Here is a 22,069-nt window from a genome sequence, read left to right on the forward strand (position 1 = left end):
CTGGCCTGGAACTCTGACGCACGCATAGTCCATCTCGAAGCATTGATGGCCTCGCACTGAAGAATCTTCATCTGGGTTGATGTTGTTGGCTTAAGATTGGAAATGACATCAGAGCCAGTCGAGCACGAGCACGTGATACGGATGCTGGATCGCATCACGTGCCAATGATTATCAGGGCGCTGCGCTAGACTCTTTTCGGTCTTTGAGTGTCCCATGTCCCCTGTTAGGAGCCTGTCTGCTGCATCTTCGGCTTCATCTTCCTTCGGCAGGTTTGATCAACCTTCCCAGGGGCCCAGGGCCCAGATTGCGATCAATGCGACTCCTTGCTGTCTCACGTTCTTACTGACTGTCATTGGGTTGTGTTGCATCTTTGTCTCCGACCCATTCCTACAAAATCCCGAGCAGATAAACATGGAACATGGCGAGCAGCGTGTCCTGGTCGATGCAGTTCAGTTCAGCGTCTACTGGATTGCTGATGAGAAGATATTCGAATGCACACCCTGCGTCTTCAATTGCCCTTGGAGGATATACGGATAGCATCTGCGCAAATCTCCTTTCATTAATATGCAGGACAGGCTGCGAAACAGCAGACGTGCACGTCGAAGGCCGAGACACCAAAAGTCTGGGGCAGCCCCTGGCAGACCACGTGAAACGCAACATCCGACAGCCTCTGCCTCATGTTCAAACCATACGCTCGGGGCTTCCTACATCCGTTTGCTTTGCGTAGGTGAGTTATAAGAAACTTCCAAGACCTACTAAATGGCTCTTGAGGAAATTTCCTTCATTCCCAATCATACCCATTCCTTGATCTTTTCGGTCTCTTTTCTTTCCCTTTCCCTTTTCCGTTTCACTGCACCGCTCGCTGGTCGGGCATTGAACTTCTCTGCCAGTAGAGTCTCTCGTTTGCGGAACTGCCATCCGGATTGACACTCTTTTGCCATATCATCCCCAAGATCGTCACCGACTCCTAACCCTAACATGATTGTCCAAACCACCGCCGTTGCTCTGCTTGTTGCAGGGTCGGCCTCGGCCGCTGCACTCGCCAACGTGAAGCAGTATAGCCATGAAGCAGTCTTCAGCGAAGATGCCGACTTTGGTCTTTGCATCCCAACTATGAAATTCGAGGGTGGCCTCGGAGGCCGGCCAGCCATGGACTTCAGTTTCTTACCCGCCGATCCACTGTGTGCCGTAGGTCAACAAGAGACACTGAACCCAAGTAAGTGTGCTCAGTTCAGTTGTGTCCATGTCACGCACGCATTTGCATCTGCATCTGCATCTCCGCGCATTGCTAATGGGGGATCAGATATCATCACCAACCGGATTTGCGACCGAGTCAGTACTGTCTGCGGAGCGAACCAAGTGGCCCAGACTCTCTGCCGCGAGGCGCAGATGAAGATCCGGACGTTGGGAACTCGCGACAAATCCACCGCCGACACGTGGAACACACTGCTCGGCTTTGCGGGGGCCTTGACCAATCCTGACGGCGGACCAGCCGAGCCCGAATTCACCATGAGAGATTTGAAGAAGATGAAGAAGAGAGACTCGCCGAGCGAGAAGAGAGCCATCATTCCGTGCTCTGTGACCGAGTGGATCGATACCTGCACGGGCTGGCCCGCCGCCGTGCCTGTGGTCAAACGGGACGCCGAGGCCGCTCCCGAAGCGGTCACCAGCGTCAACTTGAAGAAGAGATCAGCGGCACCCGCGCCTGCACCCGCGCCGGAGCCGGAAGTCAAGAGATCCGACATCGAAGCCGACACGGCAAAGGCAAAGGCAAAGGCAAAGAGACAGGTCGAGTTCATTGCTTGCTCCACCACCGAATGGCTCGACGACTGTACCGGGTGGCCTTGAGCAAGTCAAGTCACTTAACTTGCGTGCGTGGAACCCACGGGAACGGGAAAGCAAAGTGACTACTCATTTCTTCAAGCCACGCTTCATCAGGGTCTGCTCTTTTCCCGGTGAGGGGGGAAGGAGGGGATTCATCTGCGTTGTGCTTGTGGTGTTCTGGAGTGCATTTCCAATTCAAAGTCCATGGTCGAAATTTCTGATTGGGTTGGTTTGGTATGGTGGGATTTTAAAATATGTAAAATACTATCCGTACAGCGGTGCAAGTTTGGCCAGTTGCAGATGGAGTGCAGATGCAACGCAATCCGTCCGATCTGCTCCTGAAGCGTGAACCCCGACCAATTGGCATTTTTGTGAACTTCCTTCCTTCTCCTAATACCCCACTGGCCGTTATGATACCGTATATGTATGTCTGCTCTATCATTATTATTGGAAAGTCTGACTCTGACTCTGACTCAGTCGTTTCCCGCAAGATGCAAGACAGAATTCGCACATGTCGAGTAGGTCCTGAATAGGAGGACTCAGATACGGGATACAGGATAAAGGATATAGCTACTAATGTACCAGGTACCTATGATGTGGAATCGGAATCACAGGGAATCGGAGATTTGATTCGGATTCATGCTTCTGAAGTTCCCAAGTTCTCAAGTAGCCACCTCCAAACTCCAAACTATTTACATGTACTCTGTAGTTTGCCTTGCCAGCGCCATCCTCCGCTCCAGTGCACCGGCCGGTACCATCTCAGACCGAAGGATGGACTCGTCTCACTCTCACGTATCTATCTGCACAGGGAAAGCAAAACAATGATCCTTATAACTGGCTTGAACTTTACAGCATGACACTTGTGGACGAGGCGAGGCGGCTTTGTTCATTTTCATTTTAGCTGGAACCCCATGGCGAGGAAGGAAAAAGACAACAGTGACGTTGCGTGCCGCCCGGAAACCATCTGTACTATCGCACTACACGCTTCAGGCCACAGCTGCCAAAGTTGAAAAGCGATGCTCCGTACCTCCCACCCCGTCTAACATGATGTCTCTCACGTGGACTGCCCACCTCGGTGACCTTGAGCCCAGCCGATGAGATGAGGTAGGCCGTGGAGACATTAGCTAGCCTTGCCGGGTCCGAGATGCTGCCTTTCCATTGTGCTCATAGTTCGTCTTCCTTTTGGACGTGGCCCGCGTCTACTAGCCAGTATACTACCTGACAGACGCCGCCATTGAGCTCATCTGGCCCGAAAAAATAACCAAGGTCGGAACGGACTGCCCAGCCATTCAGGATGAAGAGAGCTGTGTCTATCCAGGTGGCGTCCGCACGAGAGCAAAAGTGACGGTCGGCTCAGTAGCTCTTGAGGCAGGGACACACTACCTGTGGCGATTTAGATGGCCTCCTCGGCGGAAGATATGGACACTGTCCTAGTCCGCACGTCTCTGTATTCAACGTTTTGTGTACACAGGTAGGGTCGGCCCAGATGAAGTCGCTAGTCTAGGCCGAGCAAATGAGGCAACGTTGTTAGCCCCAATGCTGATAGGCGGAGTCGCTGTTGGTGTTGGTCTGGATGCTTCGTGTTGCACCTCAGACAAGGGTCGATCAGTCCTGAGAGGCGCATGAAGCATCTGACCACGAATATAACCCGACACAAGCGTCACTAGATCGGACCCCTTCATCGTGGCCCGGACTGTGCCTTTGCCCAGCAATGTCAACTTCTCGATGACGATGATGATCGGAAGTTCATGTCGTGGCCATATTCAGATGGGAAGCTTGGTAAAGTACTTCTCACGTCGAGGATTCGACGAGTTAGGACGACCAAACGACAATTGAGTGGTGAGTGGATGGTTGGTGGCCCTCATAACACGATCCACACGGCAGTACCGACGAAAATTGCTGCCACTATAATAGTCAAGATGGCAGCTCCAGCTATGTCTTTGGTGGTGATGGCCGATAAATCGTCCAGAGGGTTCTTAGAGGCGGTCGAGCCGGCAGTCGGGTCACTCTTCGACGTCGCGCCGGTTCTCAGAGTGAGAGGGGCCATACTACTATCGATCAAAGTCGAGCCGATCACGGACAACGCAGCCATCTAAGAAAAGTATCAGCACCGACAGTCTTTTCTCACACGTAAAGCGAAACGTACCTCTTGGCCGACCCCATTTGAGCCGTCCCATGTCGTGTTGTACCACTGCATGCCACATTCGCGCCCACTGGTACCTCCATCGCATTGAGCTGCCGCGGCTGCAGCACTAGCAGCCAACTTTGGCTTGATTGAATCAGCGGTGCTGGGAACGATGATGCTGGTAACAGCCATCCATCTTGCCAAGTATGACTTGAAGCTCTTCTGGTCTTGGTTGCAGTTCTGAGCTTCTTCGCATTCCAGTTCGTACATGATATTACCTCCATATTTCTGCGGAAAGAACAGCGAATATGAGCTGTTGAGAATTGAGTTAACGCGACCAAGCCAGATGTCGCTGCCGTTGGTGTAGTTGTACATGTACGCGGCGCCCGAGAGCATGGTCCCGTAATTGTAGGTCCAAACGAGATTGGCGACGGTGGTGCAGTTGTTGTTGCTGTCCGTGTTATCCCAGATATAGAACAAGCCACTAGCGGTATCGTTTTGGAGCAATGGACTGCCCTCCATCCAATTCCAGACCATGTCGGCCCAGTCCCCATAACTCTGGTTTCCCGTGACATACGCCAACCGCGCCGCAAGCTGAAAGTTGCCGCCATTGGAGATGGTGTTTTTCAGATTATAGCCAGCGTTCAAGGCAAACACTTGCCACCTCAACCCGCCTCCGCAGGTCGCCGTATCCCAGAGATCTCTTTGGAAATTGAACACAGCCTGCGCCAGAGACAGCCATGAAGGATCGTCACCACCGGCCTCGGGAAACTTGGCCTCGACCGCATCCAAAGCGGAAAACGCCCAAAAGACCTGATCATCGATACCCATACTTTTTGACTGGTTGGGAGGGTTGTAGTTGTTGTCCGGACCTCGCTGGAATTGGAGGGCTTGGCTCACGACAGTATTGTAGGTGGTATCGCCCGTGTACTGCCAGTAGTTGATCAGAGACCCCCACATAGCACCTGCTTCCCACCAACAATAGACCTGGTCATTGTTGGGATCGCAGCTTAAGGAGCCGGGTAAGAGGCCGGGGACTTGGCCGGTCTGGTTGCCAGTGTAGAAGGTCATCATGTCGTAAGCCACGGTGGAGGCGGCGGATTCGACCGAAGCGGTCGAGGTGACTTCGAGCGTGATGGCAGCCACCCAGGGCACGAAGAAAAAGATGGAGAATCTCATTGTGGGTGGGTGAGGTGAAGGAGAAGGAAAGAGTGGCGATCCTATCGGTTTAGGTCCAGTGACAAAGGAGATGGTTTGATTGTCTCTGTCTCTGTGCAGAGGGCACGAGTATCAGTGAAGGTAGGAAGAAGGGTAGCGTAGCGAACGAACCGCCGGGGCTCTGCACACAAGGCTCACAAGGCTCACAAGAGTGCGCCGGCTAAGGGGAAAGAATGAAAGAGATAGAGAAAGAGAAGTGAGAGTGAGAGAAAGGCCAACTCAGGTAGGTAGGTATTGTCCGTGACAGGTGAGACGGCACATCAATGGTTTTAAGATAGGTTCGGGGAAGAAAGATGTCTGTGACTGTCACAGGAACCTAGATGCTGTTCGTGGTTTCAGTAATAACAGTCAGCACTTGGGGACGAGCGAGGCCTTGACTCCCCGCTCTTTTGCCAGCCAGTGTTACTGTAGACGTGGCACAGCCCCCAGCAGCGGGTAGCATGATGGATCCTGGATCCTGCGAGGGCAAAGGATTTGCGCAGAAAGTGTTTGATCCCCATGACGCCGACCGAATGAGGAGCAGTGTCAGAGTCTGCCACTGTCCAATGTGGTTACTGCCCAGGTGGTAACAGGGCTTAGGAGGCCTGCCGCAAGCGAGCGCAACACGCGTCGGCTCCCCACCGCAGCTGATTTGACCCGCGGTTTTCTAGCCATTCCACCTTTTCCGCCTTTTCCACCTTGTCTTAGATTTTGCAGCCGTGGGTGACGTCGGGCCATCAGACACACACAACACACAATTTCCCAGTCTCCAGCGGCCGTCCACCTGCGCTCCGAAACGGGCAACGTCCTGCATCCCGCCATCCTGTGTAGCCTGAGCGTCACGAGAGCGATCTTCAGGGCCATTTTCAGAGAGATTGTGGCGTGGAAGCACGAAGGATGCGATCTTTGCAAAGCCACTACAGCTATGGAGTACTCGTATGGAGTACGAGTACAAGACATCTCTAAAAGCGCAGGTACCAACTCGGGCTGAAGCTTGTGGTGGCTAAGCACTTAGTCCACCCACTACCACCCGTAATCCCATAATGGCACCCACCTAGAACCCATCCCCTGCCGACGTTTGGCAGGTGGCAGGTGCCCCTACCAGTACGGAGTGCTTAGGTAGTAATTAGTACGTACTGCCATCCTCCCCGTAGGTGCCTCTGCTGCTCCCCCAGGAAGCTTGGCCGAGCTTATGGGTGCTTGAGTGGTTTGGCGAGTAACGATAAGATAACAGCAACTGTTATTATTATTACCATCTATCTCTAACACTACTGCCACCACTGCCACCCCTGCGTCCCTAGTCAGGGGTCGCAGGCTGATCGGATTCGTATAATCTGGGGTCTGGAATCGGGCGAAACCATCATTGAAACCCTACGCGCCTGGTCTCTGTTTCGAAGCACAATCGCAAACACATCCACCCCATGCAAGGCGGTTTTCCTTCCCCCCAGTCCGCTGAGTTCACCCTTGGCCCCTCAAGTCTACGGGATACACCTCTTCCGTCCGCCTCCTCTGACACTCTGTTCACTTGAACTGCTCCAGCCCAAATTTGCCCTGGTAAACGACTTTGAGGTCGTCTCCCTCAGTGATCTCGTCCTTGCGCTTGACCAAGTCGTCTACCGACCAGTTCGCAAAAACGAAGCGGCCCGACAAGAATCTGGCTGCATCCGTAGCCAGCCACACGCCCGTCCCGCCGACCAATTCAGGGGTGTCGAGCGAGAACCGTCGGAATGAATCTGTAGTGAAGAGGAATATTAGCAAAGGCGGCATGTTCGCATAGGAAGAGTCTCCCCGTAATCAGGCACAAACAGGGTGACAACCCCAGCTACTTACCGACGACCATGTTGGTCAGCACGTTGCCCGGGTGTAAAATGACCGAGTTGACGTTGGGATATTCCGCGGCAACGTATTCGGCCACCTTGAGAGTGCCGAGTTTGGAAATGGAATATGCAGACATGGTGGGCGCTACCATCGTGGCAAGTCCTGACGACATGGTGACAATGGTCGCCTGGCGTTCGCTCCCAAGCAGCCTCAAGAACCCTCTGGTCACAAGGTAGGTGCCCTTGACATTGACCTCAAAGTCCAACCACCACTCACTTGGGTCCGAGTGGGCGATGGGAGCTTCACTCGTGAAGGTACCGGCGTTGTTGATCAGAACGTCGGCATGACCATACTTGGCCTTGACCGTCTCGAAGAGCGCATCCACCGATGCCAGACTTGACAGGTCAGTCGGGACGGACAGGTATTCTACTTGGGTCGTGATGTCCCTGAGGGCTTCTTCGGTTGCCTGGAGTCTCGAAGCGTCCCGGCCGACGAGGACAATGGCTTTCGGGGTGGCTTTTGCGAACGCAGGAGCAAGCCCCCGCGCACCGATCCCGGCAGAAGCGCCAGTGATAATGACGACCTTGCCAGCTTGCGACAGCGCTGCGCTTGTCGGGTCGATGGATGAGTATTGGTCACGATAGACAGTCGGGGTATAGGCGGAAATGGTGACGAAGTGGTCGTTGGGAAGATTCTCCATCGCCGTTGTGCTTTGGGCTTGATGATGATACCGATGCTATTGATGGTGCGATGCTAGTACTATTACTCTCGCAATCAGTGTTGGTTGTCACGGTTATTACCTCGCAATCCCTGCCGTTTTGGTTCAAGATATATTTCTTCCCATCCATCCTGATCCTGGGCACTCTCTGGACCTTATATGCGCACATGTGCCTTGCCTCACCGCACCGCACCCCTTCTCCATATCTTTTCTTACTAATGATGCACCGCCCGAGACAATCATCTTCTCTTGGCCGAACTTGAGACTCGAACTTTGATAAGCTGATGGCGGAGTCGAATTTCCTTATTGAGTCCCGCGCGCTGACAAAGGGACAGCCGGCAAGTCGGAATTATGTAAGCCGGGCGTATAGATTGAAGATTCAGGTAAGCAGTCGGCACCAGCTTGGTGAAGGACGAAAGGCGGGCGAACGGCAGCCCACCATGGTCCCCTGGAGAGGGTTATCGTCGCCGGCATATACTACTGCAGACGAATACTCCCATTGCTCCGACACGTGACATGGATAAACCACCACGACCATACCCGTAAGTGGCCATCTTCACTGGCGTTCTTACGGCAGCCTCACCATGTTAAAGGCGTGTATGTAATTATCTCACGGGAATGAAGCACTTTTCCCTCCCCTCAGTCGTACCCTAACACCCGGGCATGTGCGTCCATACAATCGTATTCTGAATCAATCAATCGCAAGTGGCAAGGTCTTAGAGAAAACGTCGTTCTAGCGACCGAGTCCCGACCAGGTATGTCCAACTTCCGTTCATGTCTCAATGAATATTCGCCGGGTTGAGAGAGCTGAGACCGCCTGTTTTACCAGGCATCCAACTCGTTCTGCTGTCACTTTCGGGGGCGATGCTCCCCTCAATCCGTCGCCTGGCTTCCTGCCTGTCCTCATGGGTGATGGCGCTTTCGGCTTTCTTCATGTCTGGCTTGTGTGGCTCGACATGTGGCGTGTGACCAATAGACATGCCAACGCGGACCTGTTTGACATTCATGAGTAAGCGTTCAACCGTGGTCGCTTTAGTCAGTTAGACTTACCAATGTCTCTAGAGCTCCATTGCTGTTCTCCACCAAATCATCGTCATAGACCATCTTGCCGGGTTCGAAGAACAAGAGTACAGTGCTGCCGCCGAATTTGAAATAGCCCAGTTCTTCCGCTCGCTTGACTCGCTCCCCTGGCTTTCGTGTGATGATAGTGGAGCCAACCATCATTGCTCCGATGCAGACAAACATGACCCTACCATGAGCAACCGAATCGATGGGGACCAGAACTCGAACATTCTCTCCGTACACATCCAGTGCCGACCTAATGGCCATTGGGTTGACAGTATAATATTCTCCTTCGATGGCTTTTGGCGTGCCCAAGGTACCATCAACCGGGATATGAAAACGGTGATAGTCTTGGGGAGCTAGACGAAAGATGCCCATGCTGCCGCCTTTGTAGCGTTTGGCCTCTAAGGGATACGCGTCGCCAAATAGCTTTTCGAGGCTGTAATCTCTGCCTTTGACCCATATCCTAGTGGCATCGCCGATTGAATTGAAAACCACGGTCCGACAGTCTGCAGGGGACACGATGATATCTTGTCTGTCTGGGGCGCTGCAAGGCCTGGCTTCCGGCTTCAAAGCTCGATAGAAGAACTCATTGAAGTTCTTGAACTGATCCATCGGCAAAAGGACCTCGGACATGTCAAGTCGATGAAATGCAACGAAAGGCTCGATCTGAGCCACCGATGCAGGATCCTCATACTTCTTGCCCTGCTTGATGGATAGCGATCGGAGCAATTTTTTAATCCGTTTCTTTTCCATTTCTCGAGACCCCAACGCCTTGTAGAGCAATCGGATGCCGATGCGAACATAGACAGACATACGCTCCTCATTTATCTGGCCTGTAATGCGGTCCTGCACGAGGATATTCGCGCTATTAGCGCCCAGCTTGTATCCACCATAGCCGATTTTGGTAATGACTTTGGAGTACCACTTGCGTTGGGCCTGACTGGTAGTGACGAATCCCCCCATTACCAAGTTATTGACCTGTCGCCAATCCGAGCTGGCGCAGGTGGCAAGGTGGGTGATTATGTCTGCTTCTGTCCGTCGATTCAAGTCAGGCTGATGGCAGATGGGACATTCTCGGATTTCGATGACATGTTCTTCTTCGTCTCCTTCATCTAAGAGGTCGTCTGGCAGTAGTTTTCCCTCTTCACCGGCAGCGCCGGTTTGCCCTTGTTCAATAGTAGATACGCCAGACACACCAGGGCCGGCATCGGTGTTCGTCGAGGTCACCTGCGGCGTGTGGCCCATCGAGCCCAAGCCATCCTTGATTTTGTCCGATACGGACTTTTTAGTGCTGACTCTTTGTAGTTGCTCTTCGAGGCAGATGATGGCTTGGTCAAATGACAAATCAGCCTCACCAGCGTCTTCATTCTCGGACGCAAATCTATCAAAGAACTTGTCGATGGTTGATTCCTTCAGAGTTGAACCCAGCGTGTCGAGCATCGCCATGAACTCTATCTTGCTGATTCTTTTGCTCTCATCTGTGTCATATTGTTTCAGCATCGCTCTCCAAAATTGCTGTCTGAGCGCCTTGTAAGGCAGGAATCGTCCTCGAATGTGCAGCTCTGGGTTATGCTTGGTTTCCCATCTTTCTTTGTTCTTCAGCTCGAGCGGTATAACGTACGAGGCCGTGGTGGGATCGTCGGCTGGTTGAGCAACGGGAGTTTCGGCACCTCCCGGCAATTTCAGTGTGCTCCCGCCGTTGTCCGACGGTATACTTGTGGGCACTGGTGTACGAGCTCCTTCGGCTATGCTTGTGCTCGACAGGGATGACTGGGAGTCATCCCTCTTGTAGCCGGGACGTGCCAACTTCGATAAACTGCTTGCGGAAGAGGTGCGAGAGAGTGGAATGCGGAACCTTGATTTGCCCTCTTTTTGTGCCATTGCAGGTGAATATTCGGGCGGTTCGGGGAGAACATAAAGACCGGTCTCTGGATCGGCTTCCGGACCAGAGTCAAGGATTTTCTGGATGGGTAATGTGGTGGACGCCACAAAGTCATTCCCGGATAATTTGTCTCGGTCGATGACAGTGAAGGTCAAGGAGTAGCCAGTCTCTTGCCGCATGATTTGGAAAACCATTTTCTCGTTGAAGACTGGGTTAAGGTTGTGCCGAATAACCCTTGTCCTGAAGACTTTTCGGCCCAGAGCTATAACCACGAAAGGATCCATATCAAAAGAGGTTCGAGTCATATTCCGTTCAGGAGGGAGATCAGTGACTTTGACCACCTCCAAAAAGACGACGCCATTCACGTCATTGTCAACTCCAAGAAGATTGTATGCTCTTGCAGCAATGGACTTGCGGCGAAGACGAGCCAGTCTTCTTTTCTTCGCTTTCTTGTCTGCTATACCAGGCTTCTGTGGGGATTCATTCTCAGTGACCGATTCGAGGTCCTCGTCAAAGTCGTCCACCTCCTCGTCAGCCACCTCGTTATCTACGTTCGTGGACACGCGCGAGAGGTCGTCGTCCTCGTCTTCAGCTCCGATGTACGCCTGGAACTTCTTGCGTATTTCCTCGGGACTGGCCGAAGGATTCGCTGAGTCAACAATGGAGAATTGCATTAGCACCTCTCCCGACACCGCAGTGTCTTTCTTCGTAGCCCTTCTAGACTTGAGTTTGTACCATTTCGGCTCTTGCTGTACTTGGCCATTGGCAAAGATATCTTCAATTGGAAGGTCGAATTCTCCCATATAGTCTTTGCCAAATCGATCCTTGTCCCAGCAGATGCATTCAAGAAGGGGGACTCCAGTGAGAGGCATATCAAAGCATATCTTCCATTCCGGGTTGAGAGTCTTGGGGATCGAGGGGGTCGACTGCTTAGAATTTCCAAGAGTTACAATGAGATACTGTGAGAAGAAGTTAGAGATATCCGGCACTCTGTAGTAGTGAGGGACTTACAGGGTCAGAAGTTCCAGACCTGTCTTTTGCAGCCAGGTTTCGTGCCTGCGAAGCTGTTAGGAATTTGTGCCATGTCGACCGACGGCAGATCCAGTACCTTGATGACATAGAGCTTGAGAATCAGCGGTTTCTGGTCGACCTGTGTGTTTATGCTGATATTACTGCTATTGTTGGGTGGACTAGGTCTTCGACTGCTGTCGCCATTGGAGGCGGCACCTTGGTCCTGTTTCTTGTGGCCAAGCTGGCTGATTCCTCTAGGTAAGGGCAAGTGCACCATGATGAGAATGATGAGATGAGTCCGAGTGAAGAATAGAGGATATCGGATGTGGAAGAGTCGCAGCAGCTATCATACACCTTCAGGATTATGTATGTAGTGCCTGTATCTTGACTTTCGGCATGGAAGGGGGTCCGTTGCGAATGGGGTCAAGCGAATGTTGGGACTTCGCTTCGCGGTACAGCCGTGTTAAGGACGGACAGCGTCTTGGAAAGAGTGAAACAGATCGTATTACTCCGGCCAACAGCTGGGGTTCAAGGTAGTGCAGGGCGGGCGTCAGATGCAGAAATGGAGGGGTGGAAGTGCTTCATAATTTATGATGCCATAGCACAACTTGCAACCCCTCTGAGAACAGAGGGTGAAGATCGTTTTTCCGTCGAGAGTGCATGCGTAACACTGTCCACTTCGGATGACATGACGAAGCTGGCAGGTCCCATCACAGGATGTGCCGCTGATCAAGAACCTGTCCAATCGAATCTTCCTAGCCTCCTAGGCCCCCAGGCTCGCTGACTACCTTACCCATGGCTGTGCTGGAAGCCGCCTGGTCTGGCCCCAGGAGTGGCTATGCTTAGGAACAAGACTGCCTCGGGGCTTATCTAGCAGGTAGTCCTTGCATTTCCCAGGCCGTGGGCACAGATTGCCACGAACACGGGCAGGGTACGAATACAGAGTACGGAGCACGGAGTACTACGGTACTTATTTATTATCCTTATACTGATAGTCTCATCAGTGCACCATGGTGGCCTAGAGTTTTGGTAAGAACACTGGTCCATCCAATTTGAAGTCGGAGGTACCGAAAAGCAGCAACTTAAAATGCTTGGCAGGTCGCCGTCCGGCGTCAAATGTAAACACTGCACGGGGAAGCCAACCCGCGATCCAAGCCAGTGCAATCCAGCAAAGGTTCAGCAACTCCCCAGCAAATGCTTCTGCCCGCATTCGCGTAGTCGGCACTTGCAACCACTTTAATCACTCGTTAGCGAAAGCATTCTTAGAATGAGAAACCACTTTTAAAGCAATCCCATGCGCATGCGCCAGACATCGCAAGCGAACGCGAGGCACTCACGTCCTCCCTCATCACATACGCTCAAACAACTATGCTCGTCGCTCGCCAGCCGTTACACCCGTTGCCAATGTCATCGACCCAACGCCCGAAGCGAAGGTTAAGCGCACAGCTGCAGGAAAAGGTTGACGCGCCTCTCCGCGCAACTCGTCCGACGGTCAACGGAGATGTAGACGCACAAGGGAGCGTTCTAGATACGAGGCGCGCGCAGCCCTCCCGAGCTTCCAATGACAAGAAAAGGAAAATGAGTAGGTCAACCCAACAATAGTGGTGGAATGGAAGACCCGGGCATTTTTTTGACTTTGAAGTTCAGATTACGACGAGGAAGATGATGGGTTTCAGTTTAAACGCGTCAAACAGAAGAAATCCGGAATCACCAAGGTACATCAAGCACAGAACACCGAACCGACTGCGAAGAACGCGCCGCAGGCCAAAGAACCGACAGAAGGTCCAAAGGTTGCGAAAGAGGACGTCGAGTCCGTATCGCAAGCCAAAAAGAGGCGGCATAGACTATCATTTTCGACCCCCAAACCTAAAGCCGATGCTCCCGTGCGGCGCTCCAAGCGTCTTTCTCGCGATAACGAGCAGAGTGATGGGAGTCCAGTGAAAGAGATCACGCGCGATGACAAGTACAAACGACGGCGGCAGGAGCCTGAAGAGCGTCCCCATGACACAACCGAGATGGTCAATCAAGCAGAGCCAACGGATCCACCCCAGCTCATTACTGAAGCGGAAGATGACAATTCGGAGAGGAATCATAGAAAGGAGAATGTGCCCACCCAACAGAGAGATCAATCTGCTACAAAGATTGCGCTACCATTCGCCGACACACCAGTCATCAAGAGGAATAAAGCCATGCGCGAAGGCAAGAGTGGGAAAGGTGAGAGAAGGAGTAGTTTAGGTCTCCGGGGGCGGAGAGCCAGCTCCCTCATCGAAACGGGGAATTCCAATGGTAAGGAAGGCGAACCATAATGTCAGGCCAATTGACTAATCTGGTACAGCTCTTCCACACAAAGAAGTCGAGATACCGGATTTTCACAAGCATATCGAAAGCGAGGGTCTTCCTGAACCGCGGCGAATGAGACAATTGCTTACGTGGTGTGCCACACGTGCTCTCGATGAGAAGCCCATGGGGGCGGAATTTGAAGACGCAAGCGCACGAGCGGCGGGTTGGTGAATCCCAGGACTATACTCTAGAGGCAGTGCTAACCGTGTTACAGCTCGAGTCGTTGAAGAAGAGCTGCTGAAAGATCTGTCAAACAAGTCGGAGCTGTCTGATTGGTTTGGCCGCGAGGATGCCCCTATTCAGAAAAGGCCGCTTCCGGAACGGCCGAACCCTAAAAATCTTCAGAACATCGAGAAGATTGCCGAGCTGGAGGAACAGATCAAACGGTAAGATTGGCATGCTGTCAGCTTCCTCTACAAGCCGTGGCTAATCGTGCGTAGGCTTCGAGCAGAAAAGGATGCATTGGAATCCTTACATCAGCCACCTAAGATTCCTCGATTGGGTGAGCTCGATACACCGATCAGGCTTCAAAACAATCATCTAGACAAGTCACTACTGTCCGACGCCGATATAACGGCTCTCGAGGCGTCAGCAGCTAGTCACACAACTTCCTTCGACCAAATATCGGATCGTCTAAATCGACTCCACCAGTCGTTAGGTCCAACCATTGATACATTTGCAGACGGCATCCACGCGATAGGGCAGTATTGTGAGTCTGCAGACAATGTTGCAGGTAGAGTGCTATCCCTGTGCGCCCAAAGACTGGCTCAGCGGGAGCATGAGGGAAGGAAGAGGGCGCTGCCGGCAGCACAGGGCACTCCGCCGAAAGATTTAGGCGGTGTATTACGCAGTTTGAGCAGAGCCGACAGATGACGACGATGCTTTCATGCTCGCCTCGAATATTCGTATATGAATGAATGCTTGATGAACATGAGAGAAGTCCAATACCTTGCCAAGGGGAATTCGAAGAATGAAACATCGAGGACGAGACTCTACTCGGAGTCAGTACTCTCAAATACAGAGTACGGAGTATAGAGCCCCCAGTGGCGCCTCACGCGACGGTCGAGGACAGGGGATCAGGAGCGATCTCATCACACATCGGCTTGCAGACACCACAGAGCAGCTTGAGGCTGCACTAGTAAGGCTTAAGCAGGTCTTGAGATTGGCTAAGCCTTTCACAGCCTCATTCTCCTCCGTACTCCGTAGTACTATCGGAACTCCAGCCACAGTATCCTACGTCATTGGTACTCTACCTCAACGACTACTTTCTGGACGATCTTGATCGCCGATGGAGAGTTGGCATATTATTAAGTTGAGCATTATTATTGCACTTCAGGTTGGAACGAAGAAAGCCTGGTTTCTTGACCTGCAGCCAGCCGCTGGACCACTTGGCAACAGATTCTCCATCCACTCGTTCGTACTATCTATCTACTATCTGTGGACTCTGGGGCGTCATTCTCGCGCATCTAGAGGCTTGCGTTTGCATGGTTGCGATGGACATGCTCCGTACTACTCTATCCCTATCACAGTGGTGACAGGATATTGGCCAAAGAACGTCACCATAAAGTACTCGTAGCTGCCACCACTGCTGCGCCACTCCCTCCTCCCTCCTCCTGGTGAGAAGTAAAAGCATACCAAGATCGCAGCTTCCCCAGAAAAGCACTGAAGAACGAAGCGTACTTCCAGCCTCTTCCAGACCTTTTTCCTCGTCCGCACCTTTGACCAGCCTCTGCACGGAGACAACCACAAAACAATTCGAGTGCCGTCTTTCAATCTCGACAGACATACCTACCTAGCCATCTCTACTCCTACTCTTGAGAGCCTTCTTCAGTCTTCCTATCATCACTAAGGGGCGCCCATCTCTGCTCTTCGGACTACCAGATCGACCCATCACTTCATTCCACCATCCTCCGTCCCACGCCATACCTAATCCACAAGACACTCTAAACCCTGCGGCAACTTACTTCCCTGTACACAGCATGCCTTTATTCTACACCAAGAACTGGGGTGGCCGACACGTCGGCGGCGGGGTCAATGTCAGCCGTCACGGTGTGAGGAGGAATCCGTTCAGAATCTCTTTCGGTCGGTTCAGCTGCTTCAGATAGAGGAGTCAAACGCTATGGCTATCGAGGTCCGGGTGTCTTCTTGTATGGGTCGAATACGATAGTCGGACTGCAGGGATCTTTGTGCAGAGCAAATCCTGGAGTAGGCACAAGCATGGTCCAACAAGCAATGATCATATTCATGGCTGTGAAATGGTTCCCGAAAAAAGGAGCGCTCGGGAGGATCCCTTCGGAATGCGGCACTTATACGGAGTACTGTGAGCAATATGACTTAACAATCCCTCTTGGAACAAGACTGGGCGGTGTTCTGATTCGTAATTTTTTACCTTTTTTCCGAAATAAGATTGGAACGTTCTCTTTAGTGTCATTGTGCCTAAAGCTCGAATGGTACGTACATTCTTGGATATGTCAATTTGTGCTTAGTCAACTGCCCTCCTTGATGGTACGTCAGACTCATCAGTCTCAATCCACGGCTAGTTTCTTGAGAGCTTCTTCACTTCCCACTGAGCTCGTTGAAGGGGTTACTTTGGTGTTTTGACCATTTGTCGTGATATCGTCGTCGTCTTCCCAAGCGTCGTCGGGAACATTCTCGTCCCAGTTATCTAACTCTTCCTCGACTGACCGGTTCACAACACCCGTTTCCTGGGCATCTGCATCCGATCCTCCAAGTCCCCCATTGGTGCCCTCTCCCAGCTCTAAATCCTCTCCTTCGAGACCGTCACCCGCGAGAGCGGTGAATTTGGCCCTTCTTCGTCTTTCGGCGGCACGTCGATGGTATGCGCTGGCTAGGCCCAGTGCTGCCAAGCTGCCTATTACGTTGGCAAGGACATCCCAAGGGTCAAACTCGCGATCGTTTGGCAGCAGGTGCTGAGCAACTTCGCTTCCAACGGCGAGACATAGTGTGCAGACAACCAGTGTGAGGTGAATAACCCGTCTCCGAGTGGTATCGAGGATAAAGTAGAATGTTGCTGTCAGGGCGAAAAAGAATACAAAATGGAGCGCCTTGTCGGATTGACGGGGAATATAGGGTTGCGCCGCCGCAGGTGTGGAGGGGAGCGAAGAGTACGGAAGCAGACCGATCGACGAGGAGAAGATGAGGAGAACCAGGAAGGCGACTAGACAACAATGTTAGCATTCTGTCAGCCGGGTAGCAATGACGAGAGACTTACTAGCAAAAGGAAAACGGATTCGCATGTTTGCGCCAGAAGCGTGGTGGTATCGTGGTAGCGGCCAGATAATACAGTGATGTCCTATTGGGGGGTGCAGGTGCAAGTGCAAGTGCAAACGGCTGCCAGCACGGTGCCAGCTTCAACAGAAGAGAAGCATAACTCGGGTTCGCGGTAGGCAGTATAGTTGTGATGTCGTAGAGGGTATTTGAGAAAGCGTGTGGTAGATGTCGGACCCAGGCAAGTCTTACACCCGTCAGGGGACCTTACTGGGTAGTTATGAGGAACTGCTGGGAGCGCAGGACAAGCAAAAACTAATAGGCCACTGCCGGCGCTGAGGCTCGGCAGGCGCGCTGCAGTCGATGCACTACGCCCGATCGGCCAGACGTTTCTTTCAACCTCAAGCCTCCCATTCTGTGCGCATCACACGTCAGAATCACCAGACTTGTCCATCTCACAGCACCGCGCATTCATCCTTTTCCGTCTCGATTGCTTCGGATTCGGACTCTACGACCTCGATTTACCATTTGTACACGTTTTCAGACGTGCCCAGCTCCTTGTCTTGCCGTCGCAGGACGCCGTCCAAACTGGAGTATCTGCACCCCTCGCTCGCCGCGGGTCGGGGGTTGGCACGGTCATGTCCTTAACATGGCCGCCCCCAAACAGCCAGAAACCACCGGACGATGAACCTTTACTGCATTCCCTCCACAAAGACACGCTGAATGGACTGCTTCGAGCCCCTTCTCGACCTCATACCCCTAATTCTTTCAAACTACGCAGTCTCGGTGCTGGCTCGCAATCTGGCCAAGCTGCAGAACCAGAACCCAATGTTGAAGAAGATCCGCAGGTTGTTCGGTTCCGCGCATTATTCCAAGAGACGGAAAGCAAACTTGCAAACTTGTTCAACGATGCTGGCGAGGTCATAATTCCGGAGAGGCGTGCACATCCCCATGCGCCTTCATTAGATGTCGGGCCCGATATTGTCGAACCAGCACCAGCCCCTGCTCCTATATCGAAGAAGCGAAAGTTGGACGACGACGACGACTACGACGACTATGATGATGACGGCGACGAAGAGGAAGATCAGGAAAGTGACGCAGCGCGAGCATCTCCTTTGAAAGACAAGCCAAACAAAGTTCAGCTCGTCGCCGATAGCACCTCGTCGCCGGTACCTAGACCTGCATCCCTCTCAAGGGGTACCTCAGATCCTACAAAGCAACCATCTAAGCCCGGTGTGATAAAACAGAATGAAGACGCGCAAGATGCTCGCAAGAAGTTGGAAGAGGCCAAGCGGAAGGAAATTGAGACTGTCAAATCCCTGTCGCGGACCATGTTCTTCACACTTGAAAGCGACCGGGATGCCATGTTGGATCAGCAACGGCTTGATGAGGCCGAACGTCGAGCGGAGGCCGAAGCAGAGGGCCACGCCAATCGCCAGATCGCTACCACGCAGCAGGGCAGTTTGAGCAAAGCCAATCTCGGCGCGTCCAGTCTGACGCTGAAGAATTTGATCGCGCTGCTAGACGAACATCGGTCGATGGTCCATGCGACTGAATCAGAACTGCGCGCCTTGATGAGTGAAGTGCGCAAGAACCGGAGTAAGTGGGCGAGTGAGGAAAAGATCGGGCAAGAAGAATTGTACGAATCGGCCGAGAAAGTCTTAACGGAGTTGAAGGCTCATACAGAGCACTCCTTTCCTTTCCTCAATCCTGTCAAGAAGAAGGACGCGCCTGACTATTACATCATCATCAAGTACCCGATGGACCTGGGAACCATGACCAAGAAACTGAAGCAGTTCGCGTACAGGTCGAAAAAGGAGTTCGTCGATGACCTGAATCAGATCTGGAAGAACTGCTTGAAATTCAACAGCAACCCTGATCATCTCTTCCGAAAGCATGCGCTCTTCATGCAAAAGGAGACTGACAAACTTGTGCCGCTAATACCCGACATTGTAATCCGTGATCGGGCAGAGGTTGAGGCCGAAGAGAGAAGGCAACAAATTGCCAACGGCGAACTTGACGATGGCGCCGAGGAAAGTGACGATGAACCGATCATGTCATCTCGTGGCCGCAAGGCGCCCAAGAAAAGCGCGAAAAAGGGCGGGTCGACTTCGCGGAAAGCGCCACCTCAGGTCACCCCTGTTCCCGAAACTAAACCAGTCCTGCAGTCGCTCAGCTCTGTACAGAATGGAATTCGAGCAGAATCTGAGGCTGACGGAAGTCAAGGCCAGTCGACTCCTCCACCAGGAATATTGACGCCACTCGGGGCCCATGGTCCGGGAAGCGTGGCCGGCACGGGCAGTGAAGCCATGGACATGGATGTGCCTGGCCTGCCGTTACAACCACCGATCCCCGAGTATGAGGATGACGAATTCAAACTTTGGAAGCAAAAGACTAAGAAAGATCGAGCCACGATTGCCGCCGCCCGGCACAAGCTCTTTCGCGGAGACAAACTGAATGCGGAAGAAACTGCGTTGCTGCGAAGCAAGGCCGGAATGCGTCGATGGCAACGAATTCAGCAGGAGGCCGCTGGCAAGGATGTGTCTGAATTCTATGGAGATGGCTCCGAGCGTGATCAACCTGGCCAGACACTCGCCGAGGGCATGGAGGCGGAGGAAGAGAGTCTGCTTCCTGACTACTACGATCCGCTTTCAGCCATCCCAGACCTAGAGCCGCGACTCCGGTGGGAGCAGGATGGTGAAGGGCAGGTCGTCGAACATTTTGAGGAGTATTTGAGATTGTACCCGTCGAAACAATTCACCGCTCCGGAAAGCAAGCTCTCCAAGAAGATGGAAGCAAACATGCGACAGATGCAAGAAACACGGAAAGTGGTGTCCAAAATCGGAGTGGTCAAACAGATGCAACTGCAGTCTCAGACTTATCAAAACCAGTTTCAGAAGTATCAAGCGGAACGTTTTATCGAAGCCGACATACCGAACCACGTCATGTCTGATTCTGGTCCCTTAATGGCGCCATGGGTATGCAGGGCAGCCTTTCAGCGGGCTATTGGCCAGATTTTCTTCCATGCTGGATTTGAAGAGTTTCAACCTTCGGCACTGGATACCATGACTGATTTGGCGGCCGACTTCTTCCAGCGGATTTGCACTACACTGATGAGCTACAAGGAAGACTACAAAATTCCAGCCACAACAGCTGTCTCAACTGCGCCAGGAGTCAAATCTGAGACAGCCACGGCCTACAAGACTCCCAACAGCAACGAAGAAGCAATTCTACACACTCTCCATTCCAGTGGAATATCGCTGAGTGACCTTGACATTTATGCTCGAGAAGATGTGGATCGGTTGGGCGCTCGTCTCGGCATCATGCACGAGCGTATGAAGGGACACCTCGCAGACCTTTTGCGGCCTGCTCTGTCCGAAGATACTGCGCACGGTCAAGGGTCGTTTGCAGATGGAGGCGAACAATTCGTGGGTGGCGATTTCGCCGAGGATCTGGACGAAGACTTCTTCGGATTCCGAGAACTGGGTCTTGACAAGGAATTTGGAATGGCAAGTCTTACAGTGCCGTTCCACATCCTCCAGAACCGACTTGGCATGGTCAATCCTCAAGTCAATCCAGAAGATGCGGCGGAGAAAATGTTCAAGGAGCCGGCTCGGTGGCCCAAAATCACCGCCGAAAACGTAGACGCACAAATCGGGTTGATCAGGGAGTTCTTCAAGAAGCGTCTGCGTGAGAACAGTGATCGACCATTGACTGAAGACTTGGACCTTCCACCCAAACAACGGCCTGGACATGGCAGAGCCAGAGTTCCCGCGAGTGGAAAGATCGGAGATGGAACGGTGAAGAGCAATACGAGCCCTCTGAAGAAAGCGCCAGTGAAGAATACTCCCGCTCCAAAAACTGGCGGCGCCACTCCGGGCGACAAAGGGAAGAAAAAGTCGGTCGTAATCAATGGAGGTGGTGAAGACACGCCAATGGTCAACGGTGTCAATCGCTCAAGTCCCGGACCAGGAGGAGACGGAAGTCCCGCAAAGAGGCAAGTGCCTCTGAAAGCCAAAACGGCGGAGTCGGACCACGCACCAGGAGCAGTGGCCGCGGAGACTGTTGATGGAAACGGCCATGGCATGGCCGATATGAATTTCACTCCAAAGGTCAATGGCGCCGTGGACGGAGAAACGAGTATGATGAGTCCTGAAAGTCTGTAGGCCAGCATCAAGGTGGCCGAAGTTGACTGCTTTGAGTTGGTCGGTCTGTACCGATGTAAATATCATGTTTTGACGCATATGGAGAGGAGTTTTGGTCGTTGTGCCCATCAACGGGGCTTTCGCTGGCAACGGGCCAGCTTTTAAGAGGCGGGAAGTACGGAGTAAGTAGGAGTGAAAATGGGTTGCATTTTTGCACATGACCAAGATATCTTGACCTTTCCGTCTGTCTGATATGGCCTGTTTTGTATTCCAACCGGGAAGGCTTGATTAGAAGAATTGGTCTCAATGATACCCGTGACATATACATATTGAAGAGCCACGGTGGTGTGATTCCTTTCCCCAGGTCCATAGGCGAGAGCTTGATTAATGGTGACATGAGATGTGGTTCGACAACAAATTTATATACGAGTACGGGGTACAGCACATAAGTTTTGGTCTTGGTTCGGATTGGGGTTTTGGTCCCTTCTTCGTAAATGTCTAGAGATATAGATATAGATAGATATACAGATAACGTGCATGATAAGCGAGTGAAACAGACAAGCGAGTGAAACACCTCAACCCGACCACCTCGACATTTTTGACCTACACGCAACCACAACGCATAGAAATGTTTGTAACTACTTAAATTCCTCTTCTTCAGACGAAGTAATCACTACTTGACAGGTTCTAGAGTTGTGTCCGACGTTGCCGCAGAC

General features: G+C 52.4%; 7 protein-coding genes across 7 annotated transcripts; 3 read left to right on the forward strand and 4 right to left on the reverse strand.

The window, feature by feature from the left end:
- Positions 1-978: 978 nt before the first annotated feature.
- On the forward strand, positions 979-1,848 carry A1O3_08747 (uncharacterized protein; the record flags this gene model as incomplete). Its single annotated transcript, XM_007738844.1, has 2 exons — positions 979-1,216; positions 1,304-1,848. 2 exons carry the CDS (start codon positions 979-981, stop codon positions 1,846-1,848), a joined length of 783 nt encoding a protein of 260 aa, XP_007737034.1.
- A 1,837-nt stretch (positions 1,849-3,685) lies between these two features.
- Positions 3,686-5,128, reverse strand: A1O3_08748 (uncharacterized protein; the record flags this gene model as incomplete). The annotated part of the gene is made up of 2 exons (XM_007738845.1): positions 3,686-3,916; positions 3,971-5,128. 2 exons carry the CDS (start codon positions 5,126-5,128, stop codon positions 3,686-3,688), a joined length of 1,389 nt encoding a protein of 462 aa, XP_007737035.1.
- A 1,539-nt stretch (positions 5,129-6,667) lies between these two features.
- On the reverse strand, positions 6,668-7,664 carry A1O3_08749 (uncharacterized protein; the record flags this gene model as incomplete). The annotated part of the gene is made up of 2 exons (XM_007738846.1): positions 6,668-6,879; positions 6,977-7,664. 2 exons carry the CDS (start codon positions 7,662-7,664, stop codon positions 6,668-6,670), a joined length of 900 nt encoding a protein of 299 aa, XP_007737036.1.
- A 797-nt stretch (positions 7,665-8,461) lies between these two features.
- A1O3_08750 (phosphatidylserine decarboxylase) lies at positions 8,462-11,917 on the reverse strand (the record flags this gene model as incomplete). Its single annotated transcript, XM_007738847.1, has 3 exons — positions 8,462-8,674; positions 8,733-11,588; positions 11,660-11,917. The coding sequence occupies 3 exons, from the start codon at positions 11,915-11,917 to the stop codon at positions 8,462-8,464; spliced, it is 3,327 nt and encodes a 1,108-aa protein (XP_007737037.1).
- A 1,091-nt stretch (positions 11,918-13,008) lies between these two features.
- A1O3_08751 (uncharacterized protein) lies at positions 13,009-14,853 on the forward strand (the record flags this gene model as incomplete). The annotated part of the gene is made up of 5 exons (XM_007738848.1): positions 13,009-13,222; positions 13,288-13,926; positions 13,976-14,143; positions 14,195-14,366; positions 14,421-14,853. The coding sequence occupies 5 exons, from the start codon at positions 13,009-13,011 to the stop codon at positions 14,851-14,853; spliced, it is 1,626 nt and encodes a 541-aa protein (XP_007737038.1).
- A 1,652-nt stretch (positions 14,854-16,505) lies between these two features.
- A1O3_08752 (uncharacterized protein) lies at positions 16,506-17,237 on the reverse strand (the record flags this gene model as incomplete). Its single annotated transcript, XM_007738849.1, has 2 exons — positions 16,506-17,158; positions 17,213-17,237. The coding sequence occupies 2 exons, from the start codon at positions 17,235-17,237 to the stop codon at positions 16,506-16,508; spliced, it is 678 nt and encodes a 225-aa protein (XP_007737039.1).
- Positions 17,238-17,846: 609 nt separating this feature from the next.
- On the forward strand, positions 17,847-21,374 carry A1O3_08753 (uncharacterized protein; the record flags this gene model as incomplete). Its single annotated transcript, XM_007738850.1, has 1 exon — positions 17,847-21,374. The coding sequence occupies one exon, from the start codon at positions 17,847-17,849 to the stop codon at positions 21,372-21,374; it is 3,528 nt and encodes a 1,175-aa protein (XP_007737040.1).
- Between the last annotated feature and the right edge of the window lie 695 nt (positions 21,375-22,069).

The sequence above is a fragment of the Capronia epimyces genome (assembly GCF_000585565.1).
Source record: "Capronia epimyces CBS 606.96 chromosome Unknown aczIQ-supercont1.8, whole genome shotgun sequence".
Lineage (NCBI taxonomy): Eukaryota > Fungi > Ascomycota > Eurotiomycetes > Chaetothyriales > Herpotrichiellaceae > Capronia > Capronia epimyces.